Source organism: Oculina patagonica, unplaced genomic scaffold (genome assembly GCF_052425735.1).
Source record: "Oculina patagonica isolate OP01 unplaced genomic scaffold, crgOcupat unplaced521, whole genome shotgun sequence".
In the NCBI taxonomy this organism is placed as follows: Eukaryota; Metazoa; Cnidaria; class Anthozoa; order Scleractinia; family Oculinidae; genus Oculina; species Oculina patagonica.
In genome coordinates, this window is record NW_027558386.1 from 475 (window position 1) to 11099 (window position 10625).

Below are 10625 nucleotides of genomic sequence, written 5' to 3' on the forward strand. Positions count from 1 at the left end.
CTTATCACATAAATTATCTACCTGTGGTTTATATTAAGTTCTCCTCTTTGAGAAAACTTTTTGTTACAATTTTAACCAGAATAAAAAATGTCAGGTTTCCCTAACAATTCACCAAAAATACCCATTTGTACTCCTGGGTAGAGAGAGGCGCTGTGAGAGTTAAGCAGAGTTAAGCAGAGTGGATCTCAGCTTCCCGATAAAGCCCAAGAGCACTAACCGTAATCTAGCTTGCTGACCGACTCACTCAGTGATGAGATGGAAAGAATCATTGAAATTAACGGTAGCACAAAGTTTTGACCAGTAAATGAAAAGTTTCAAACTAAAACGAACTTACTCATGTTCAAAAGTCAAGTCTCTGATGGATCCGCCTTTCAGAGAATTGAGAATAACAGATTCGAAATCTCTATTCCTGACAGTGTCCATGTAGTCTGCAGGAACACCTCCAAGGTACATGTCCTGTGTTGTCTGGATATATTGTTGCATTGGGTCTTGAAATTTACCAGATATTCTTTGGTCATCGACATCAAGATGCATCCTACAGAAAAGATCAAAATTATAGTCACACAAATGTAAACTTCTCATCTCAACCACAGAATGGCAGCCAGGAAGATGGCTCAAGGTACACGACGGGGTCATCACAGGTGAGGGTTGTCAAGGATAACATCTAAGGGAATGAAATAATTTCGCACAACTAACAATTAAAGAAGTGAATAGGAAACAGTGGAGAGAAAATGCCATGAAGAGAGGCTTAAAAGGAAAAACACGGAAAGGAAAAATAGTATGCGAGAATCAATGGCACTCCTAATTAACAATTATTGGGTCATGCTTTAGTGTGCACTATCCAGTAATGGTGCACACAGGGAGTTTTAAGAGCACGAAAGAAGCCCGAGAGCAACTCTAGCTTCTTACCAAACTCGATAGCACACAGCTGAAATCATGAACCAACTGTTTTAAAACATTGCCCGTGGAAATGTACATCAAAACCTGCGCGAACAAAATAGTACTAGTGCTGCTATTAGCGCGCACTATAACGTATGCTTACATATACTGAATTTGATTGCTTGGCTCTGCTAGCAATGTTTTAATGCTTGTTAAACATTGAATTATATCTAAGACATTCACAACAAAAATACATAACAAATTATACAATTACATTTTTCGCACACACTTACGTTATACCATCCTTTTGAACCGATACAAAATGCCATTTTCCATCATTTAATTTATTAGAAGTCTGCAATGTTAAGGGAAGCATTCCTGCATTGGCTGAAAATGTCAATTTTCCATCAACCAGGCCCAAGAGAATAAAATCTTTCTGTAATAAGAAAAAAACAGGAGTCAATAGAGTATCAAACAACAGTAAGAATATATAGGCTCAAGAATCATATCTCATTACAGTTGAGTAGGCTGCAGGCTAAATCACTACTTACCATAGAAATTTGCATGTTTTATATTGTTACCGTTTTATTAGTTTGGAATCTTGTGAAATTAATGTCAGACAACAAGAACAACAACAGCACAGAATTTATGAGGCTGAGTCACAAAAAAAATTCTTAGTAAAGTGGTATTAGATTAAGCATTGTAAAACCAATTGGCCAATCACAACAAATTTAAATAACACAATGAACCAATGGGAACACGAAGCAAAGCGCAGGAAAACATGCATGACCAAGTTGCAGTTGGCTTTGGTTTTGCATCTCATTGGTTGACACGATTTTTTTTAACCAATCACAGAGTATAGTAAAACAAAATCAAAGCGACTTTGGATCACTTTTGACACCCCTTTGAAAAGCGCTCCACCACAACGACATCTGTCTAGAACATGGAATACTTACTACTTCGCCATGGGCCTCCAGAAAAATAAGTCCATTTTTAGTCTTAGGACCTACTCTGAAGGACAATCCAATGTTAAAACCTCTTCTCCTTTTGTTGAGGAAAGGATTTATAGCGAGGAAACTGTGGTCTTCAAGGAACGTGACATTGTGCGCTTGCTGTTAGTAAAATGGAATAAGTTAGTTTTGATACCCCGACCTGCAGGGTGTGTGATTCCATCTCTTTTAAGTAGTTGCAAAAGGGGCATGCAGCACTACATGACACACAGGGATGATGTGTGTAGGCCTAGAACACTGTAAAATCATCGTTTACGGGCTTCCCTAAAATTTACAAAGCAACTCAACACAGAGGTGGAGATACCCAGGAGGGGGGGGGGGCACTCCCATATATGAGCTATATAGGTATGTGCCGCTGTAAAAGGGTATGGTTTTCAAAGAATTTAGTCTGGGATAGGGTAAAAGAATCAGAGATTTTAGCTCTAGAATGGGGTATCATGTGCCGAGAAACTGATCAGTGGTATGAAAAATTAAGTCCAGAATAGGAATAGGAACTCAGAAGAGAAAGAGGCTTCCGTAGACGTGAATAAAATCATTGTGATAACGTTTGTTGACAGATGGTTTTCCATTAAAACACTTATAGTGATGCAGTTTTAAAAAGAAGCAAGTCTGGGATAGGGTATGGATTTTCGGTATCTAGTCTAGTATAGGGTTGCAAAACTATACAGGGTGCCCCCCCCCCCCCCCCCGTGGAGATAAAGCAGTTATTTGACAATGTTTTGCACACAATACATCACTTCCTGAAGGATTTATTTTTAAAGGAAACTATGCCACTGAAGATTGAGTCAAGATTTATAAAAGAGATGCCTCACCTTCACCATACATCCCAAAATGAAGCCGGGCGATGGCTGTAACTTGATATCACCAGTGGATAAACTCAGACTTGTAAGACATCCTTTAAAAAAACTTTTAGTCCTGTGTAAGAAAGAAATTGTGTCGTATTAAATCAGGGCCCAGTTGTTCGAAGGGTGGATAACGCTGGGCCCAGGACTGTAAGACTTGGTCCAAGAAAAGTGGGGAAGAATAAATGAGTTGGGCGAAAACAGTCTGAAAGATTGTTTGACCTAGACAACTTTATTTCTCCCATCAATAGCATTGTAACATACCTGCCTGTTACATTAACATTAAAGTTTTCAATCGAATTGTGCAGGGGGGCTGGCAGCTATCTTTGATCTTACCGCTTTTCCGCTTTCGATGATCGCCCCAGTTAAGAAATCTGTCAATCATTCGAGAACCGTACGGAGCATGCGCACAATGCCTTGGCAAGAAAGGAACAACATGGCGTCGCGTGTCGAGTTGACTGTAGAAAACGAATTCGCTGTTGGTTAATATTGCCGTTTACTTCCCGTTATAATTTTGTGGCAGTTCTGAGACAATCAAGACTAATGTAATGAAGGATCAGCTCTGTTTTAGGTTAGTAGAGCAGTTAAAAATTTAAATGAGCAAGGAGCGGGTGACATGTTTCCGGACAAGTTTCTGTGTATACTGCATGGGCTGAGATTTTCCCAGTCGAGTGTTATCTCATCTTCACGCCTGCACAGCAAAAGAAATTATTTCGTCCGCGATTCTCCTTCACTTAACAGAAAATTCAGTAACAGTGTCCTTTATTGGCGTCGAAGTGTTTCACGACTGCCCCTGTCAAGTAGGGTTGACCTGCTAAGCTTTATCTTTATATACAGTACCTGTCTCAAGTTCTGTGTCTTTATACAAGCTTACACATGTAGTTTGCGTATAAAACATAGAAGTCATTTTTAGAAATTCATCTTCTGATTGAACGTTTATAGTAGCATTTACTTCTAGAACCGAATATTGCATATAAAGTGCCGAGTTGCTTTCGGTTGAAAATCGAATTTCAAAGCATTTTCCATCATGTCCATGCGAATGGGCCCACAGCAGAATAAACGTTTTCTAAGGTAATCTTAAAGAGATATTAAATTTCGATTTTCCTTTTTTTTTCCTTTGCCGGTACAAGATCAAGCTGAAGTCAACAAGGCAAAGAAATCCAAAAAGAATAAATTTCTTCACTTAAATTTAAATGTAAAAAATAATAATAATTCAATTACCTAAACTGTGCAATCTGAAGTGCCTTGCTGACACATACAGAAACCGTTAATTATGTTTTGGGTAAATACTTTGGTTGAACAGGGTCAGAGGGATCACAATTTAATTACAGCATTTAAAGGTGGTAAAGTAAATGCTTGTCTTATGTACTGGAAACACTTCAGCACTGGAAAAATGATAAATTTGCCCATAGACAATGGAATGTCTGTTGCAAACAAGTACATTGACCTACCATACTTACCGGGTAATTTTGTCTCCCAGGGTTTATTTCACATCTTCAAATGAGCTACTCATGGGGATGCACCCCTTGCCGGTAATAAAAAAAATCTACAATATTATTATTGCAAAACTGTTTTCCCCCACCCTAAAAATTCTCATCTGGTCTGCCTCCTGCTAGTTGGAATTTGTAACTGTTATGTTCATTTAAAATTTTTGTTTCCCTTGAAGTTAATGGCATGACCACTGTAAACAACTTTAATTTTACATATTTTTTTTACATTTACATCTGAAACTTTTTCCTGGTCAGCAGGAAGATTATTCAACTGGATGTGAGTAGAAATTGATTTTTTCTTTGGACAGGTAGGACAGTTAAGAATCAACAGGTTAAGTAAGTCTCAATAGGATTTTTAAAAGTGTCAGATCCCATGCAGTGTCTCAATTATTTCTCTACCAGGGTACACACATGTACATTTGAGGAGCAGATCCTTTGCAAACTCCACCATGGTATAATTATTTTATTTGTAAAAGCATTTCAAGATAATGCATTGCTAAAAACATTTTAAGCCCCCTCAGAACTCAAGTTTCATTTTTTTCCTCAAGGAGATACAGCAAACCGTGGTCACTAAGTTTTGGGTGACTGACCATGACTGGAGCATTCTACAACCAACCAGCCTCCTGCAAGTCTCAATTCTCACCCCACAGGTGTGATAGGCAAAGTCTAAATGCAAGGTTACCCCACCAGCTTTCTCAGTGAGCGCCATTATCACGAAGACATGCTCAGTTCAAAAGTTTAAATAAAGAAAACTGTTGCAAACATTACCACCTAATCTTACAACACTAATTGAACATGAAAAAAGGTTATTGTAACTGGTGCAAAACATAAAATAAAAAAAAAAGGTAGGCCAATTAAATTTTGATATATTTTATTTCGATAAACTGTATTTGGAGCAACTACAGAATGCAGGGCCACTTCGGTCCACCGTGTCGGCACTCTTTATAGAACGAGGCATAACACAATAGATGCTATTCTTATTCAATGACATGCAAATAAGTGGCCCTGTATTCTGTAGTTTTGCCGGGTGGGTGAAAAAAAAAACTGTCCGAAAATGGCTACCCTTACCGTCATGGCGTCTAGTCCAGAAATAAAGATCGTTCAGCTTATCCAGTGTATGAAACAATTACTACAAATATTCTGCTGTGAGATTTCGTTGTCTTCACTGGGATGTAAAAACGCAGTGGTAGTCCCGTTCGCCGGTTTGCGGCGTAAATTTCACCTGTGATACTTCTTAAAAATCGAAATTTAGATAAAAAGTGCTTAAACGAACCCCTGGATGTTCGAACGTGGAAACAGTTCTCGAAACGTTTATGAACCTTAGCAAACGACCGTCCGCCATAAACTTCCGCCATCTTTGTTTTCAATTAAACCGGTACTTAGTCCCACTCGGCCATATTTCTTAACTGGGGCGATCATCGAAACTCGTCCCAGACCTCGCTGCCAACCCCCCTGGAATTGTGCTATGAATGGACACTAAAGCCAAAAATGACATCGACCTTCCACTCTTTGAGAGTGAAAGTGTCAACTGTTGTTTTCACTATTTCCAACCTCGACAGAAAATAGCCAATTACACTAACTAATATACAAATACCTCTATGCCGCGGCTAGTATATTTAATTTCGATAACTGTTACTTACACATTTGCAGGAATTGTAGTTTTGTTTTCGATGCCTCCCCAGTAAACATAATCCGCATTCACAAAATTAAGACTCCTCTTTCCTGGATAGAAAGGTCTTCTGTTTGCAAGTACCTCCTCGCCTTGACTGGAAGTTATTTTGAGGTCAAACTTATCACCTCTAAAATCTGTCGCAACCTTTGTTATCGAGACCTCATCCCCAGTGTCATAAACCTTTGTAGAAGACAGCCTCCTGTATCCAAATCCCATATTGTAGGAGAAGACTACATGCCCATCAGATAGTTCCATGGCTTGGAAGAGTGATGCATCGTCATCATCAATGGCAATGACCAAAATTCCATTTGAAGAGGTGGTTGTAAATTTGAAGTCCATCTCTCCCATTGCATCATCTCCATACGGACCTGATTTGAGAAATCCTGTGCCAAAAAACGTCCTGCTTGGGTCTGTTTCTTTCACTGCAAACTCTGCATCACCACTGCGTGAGTAACAGAATTCATCTTTTGCAGGTTTCTCGAGAGGCTGGAAAAAAAAATCAACATAACTAACATTACCCATTGCCAAACACTGTTGAACGAGGTATGTTCTATGTACAGTTTCCCATGTGTGGTAGTGGAAGGCCAAATTTATTAGAAATATTATTTTATCCAATTCACCTCATTAATAGGCACGGATATTTTGTGAGTCGCGTATTATATGTTAAACCATCGAATAAGGGATTTATTGTTCCACCATTATTGTAAACAAGTCCATGTTTGGATCATTTTATCTGGCCATTTTGTTGCTCTGCTTTGCGTCCATACTTTTGCCCTGGTCTACAGTGTATTACAAGCTTATATTTTGCACGTTCTCTCGAATCTAATATGATAAAATGATGTAATAGTGGAATAATAAAGGTCTGAAATGCATGACCTCCAATCCCTATATCCGTGATGGATAACCACCCAGGAATGATTAAGTTAATTAGTGAATTTGTGGAAATGCTAAATTTCCAAAAAGTGGAATGTTGAGGAAATTTCACCAAAGGGTTTTAAAGACAGTTGTAACTCTATTTGCTAAGAACCGCTGTGACAAGCCATTATGAAATTTCTTAAAAGACCTACATCTGAGTTCCAAGATCCAACAAAGTGATCGTTGACTTGAAGGCCATCAAAACATCCTGTATAATTAACAGCATCAACTTGAGGTGGCAGCTTCATCCTCGTGGGAACTCCACCAACAATAAGATCACTGTTCTTGTTAAATTTAATGATGGGGTTATCCATATTCAAAGCCCTCACACTGCTCCTCACACTGCTTGGGGTTTTATCAAAATATGTGGTGGAAAGTCTTGCTAAATCTCCTGTCCTATAAAGCACAATAAAAAAAAACAAACAATTGTATTAAGCTTTGTAGGTGTTTTTCTCCATCAAACCACTGCATACATGGAACATGCATGCAACATACATACAACATGTATACACTGTTAACAAGGATCACATTTCATGTTAATTTGCTTGTTGTGTAAGATAGCATAAACTGGCTCTTCAATCACTTTGCAGACACTGGATCACATACTCATTGGAAGTTAAGATAAGAAAGAATTATGCAAAGCATGCCAACATTTGAAGGTAACGCCCTGCTTCCCAATACTGCTGTAAATTAATTAAGGTGCTATTTTCTTAAAGAAATCTTGCAAAACGTTCAGAAAAGAGGAATATTGAGATAACAAAACTTACATGCCGGCTTCAAGCTTGTACCACCGTTTGCCATCAGTCAAAATATTTTCCTCTCCTTCAACATCAAGATACCTCCCTGACGTGCACATCTTCAGATGAGGTCTGGCAGCTTTGAGCTCTACAGCTAAAAAGTCTGATTTACATTCCTGTGATTGACGTTTCTGACGATTGTTTGAGCTTCCAGCATCACCCATGAACAGTAACAGTCCATCAGGCTTTTCTGGTTTCACATACATAAGGAAGTTCAGGGACCTGGTGTCCTGCTCGACAGCAGGAGGGGGTAGTGGTGCACTGGTCGTCTTGCCATCAAACTTCATGACAAGGGAGGTGTACTTGAGCAACTCATGTGCCCTGTCCATCATCCCTCTGATGTCCGTCAAGCGCTTAACCACTTCAGTGTCCAACTCCTCAATGATCTGTTCCTGTCGCACTTCTTGTGTCACCATTTTTTCTTTAATGACTTGAGACATATTTAAAGCATCCATCACTTTCTTTTCAGCTTCACTGATGTTTCTATTTGTGAGAATGATAGACTCCTTAAGGCCAGCCAGGCCAGTAAGCTGCCGCTGAAAACAAACAGAATGGTTCTAGATAAATTGTTATGAACTGGCAATACTCCTAACTGCAAAATTTAGCAATTAATTCTTAGTTTTTATATAGTTTTTTTTAAAAAATAAAATTGTCATCATATTGTAACTAATTTTTAATCTGATTCCTGTATTTGGCTCTTTTTAATATTTTTACTATTGTAACTGTTGATATATATGTATTTTATCACTTGAAATAGACACATTGATTTATTTTATTTATTTAAACAACAAACAATGCTTGCTTTTGTATAGCAAGTTTCCAGTAGATCAATGGTTATTTTCAATGCAATTTTGGGAGACGTTTCTGAAACAAAATCGGCAGTAACAAAAAAAACACACCACAACTTGCCAAATGTCACAGGTAGCCCTATTAATATCATTTAAAGACAAGCTGTTTAAAACAAAAACAATGTCTAACAATTCTTTTTCATGCAACTGGATTGTATCATGGTTTAATTCACCTCTGTGCAGCATGATTGTGTACCGGAAAGTAAATACATATAGGTCTGAGAGTTTGGCGACATTAAATGGTAAAATCTACGTTTTGTGTGTACAGAATCTTTGAGACTTTGACAGTTCTACCGTTTGAAAACAGAGGGCTTATTCATCATCAATTATGAACCACACATACCTCAATGTCCTCAGCTATCTCCCAAGCATCATCTGCCACCATCTCTGACTTTGTTGCATTCTCCCCAATGTCTTTAGCTTTTTCACCTAATTGATACAGAGTTATGCATTTTCGTGTCAACATTGTATGCATTGGACAACAAGGTGGATTTTTTGTCCTTTGTCATAAAAGTGTAAAACACTTTTTTGAAGAGCAACAGTTACACTTGTTTGCTCTATCCAGTAAACGTAATGTGTATTATACTTCATGCAGTCAAACCAGTCCAACCATTACTAAGTCAAAACAGCACTAAGCGGCACCACATGAAGTGGTGCTCCCTTTATTTAGTGGTCATTTGTAATTAAGGTACAGGAAATAACAGCAGTCAATTACCCTAAACTAAACATTTATTCAGCAGATGTAGTCAACCTTTTTACATCTAAAGTAACCCTTGCCGCAGACATAAACTTTCAAAATTCCATTACTTTTTCCTGGTAAAATAATAATAATATTTCCCTGACCAAATAAATTTAAAATGTCAGATATCGTAGTGACCTCCAGCCCCCACTTCCAAAGAAAACATCGCTGAGATCAATGTTTCTTCCAGCCATCAATTGTATAAAATTGGCGATGTTATATACCAGTTGTCCCTGACTTTTCTTCAAGATGTTAATTTTCCCTGACTCAAAATAAAATTCCCTGACTTTTACCTGGCCTTAAAGAATTTCATTTTTCCTTTACCATTTCCTGGCCTGTTGCAATCCTGTATTAGCTGGAAGCACTAGAGCAAACCAATGGCTGTTTTTTTTAAAACTTGTATTAAACCCTGTGTAAACCACTCACCTATACGATTTGCCATTTCTTCAAATTCGGGAAAATACCCAGTCACATCAGACAAATCTCCAGAGACACCTTGGATTTTACTTTTGATGAGGTCCAGCCTCTTCGTGATGTTGTCAAGCAGACTTGACAGTTCATTATCAACTTTATCCTTTGTTTGTAGCGCAGTCTCATTTAGCACTGAGCTGTCATTGTGAGAGTTCTTTGCCAAGTTATTGACATTTTGTGACTGAAATACATAAAGCAACATCATTAACTACTGATCACAGGAAAGCAAGGTTCTGAATAATAGATTCACATATTGTATACTTAATGACTGGTCCCGAGGAAACAGTTAATTTTGTTTCCCGAGAATCTCGAAGTTTCTCCAGGAGAAGCCGAGGGAAGCATTGAGATTCAAAGGAAACAAAATTAACTGGTTTCCTGAGGAATATGTCATTTAGTGTTATAGTATTTAGCACGGTGGAGACTTGGATAAAGGGTGCTTATCCGTCAACATTCGCCGGTAACATTGCAATGTTACTCTCCAACGTCATCACTCAGAGACGTTTGGCAGAAAATAGTTTTTATTGTTAGGTGTCATGTAACCTCGAATTAGCCAATAAGAGTGCACGCTTTTGGGGAAAAATTTCTAGCTATATAACAATGTGATAGTGATGGTCTGTTAGCACTTATACCAGTTACACTCCTTGATGATATTTGTAATAATCTTACTACCTGAGTTACACGATAAAACGCTTGTCAAGGTCTGATGATGGTGAGATTTTTCTAATGTTAACACCCAGCTCATTGTTTATACAACTCACTTTCTCTCTATCTAACAACTTCCAGCTGAAGTCCTGTTGTTGTGTGAAGGGAGACAGTGGTGGAAAGATAAAGAACTGAGAAGTTATCATACCCCACTCCCCTGCCAGTAATGTCCCTTTAACAAAGAAACAGGGTAGTGTCCTGTTTCTACTTACAGCATATCCAGTGCTGGTATTACATATTACTTTCCCCTACAACATGCT

At 38.2% G+C, this 10625-nt stretch overlaps 1 protein-coding gene across 1 annotated transcript; it reads right to left on the reverse strand.

Annotated features, from left to right (window-relative positions):
• Positions 1-315: 315 nt before the first annotated feature.
• Positions 316-9840, reverse strand: LOC144640861 (laminin subunit alpha-1-like). Its single transcript, XM_078499922.1, has 9 exons — positions 9619-9840; positions 8797-8882; positions 7576-8141; positions 6961-7204; positions 5862-6379; positions 2702-2804; positions 1836-1991; positions 1173-1315; positions 316-535 (listed from the first exon to the last, which is right to left on the reverse strand). Exons 1-9 carry the CDS (start codon positions 9632-9634, stop codon positions 331-333), a joined length of 2037 nt encoding a protein of 678 aa, XP_078356048.1. The 5' UTR covers positions 9635-9840; the 3' UTR covers positions 316-330.
• Positions 9841-10625: the final 785 nt, after the last annotated feature.

Coding starts and splice junctions, on each gene's coding strand:
- LOC144640861 (XM_078499922.1), bottom strand. Junction 2,805..5,861: donor ACTACAATTCCTGCAAATGT/GTAAGTAACAGT, acceptor TTTCTTACACAG/GACTAAAAGTTTTTTTAAAG. Junction 536..1,172: donor GTTCAAAAGGATGGTATAAC/GTAAGTGTGTGC, acceptor TCTTTTCTGTAG/GATGCATCTTGATGTCGATG.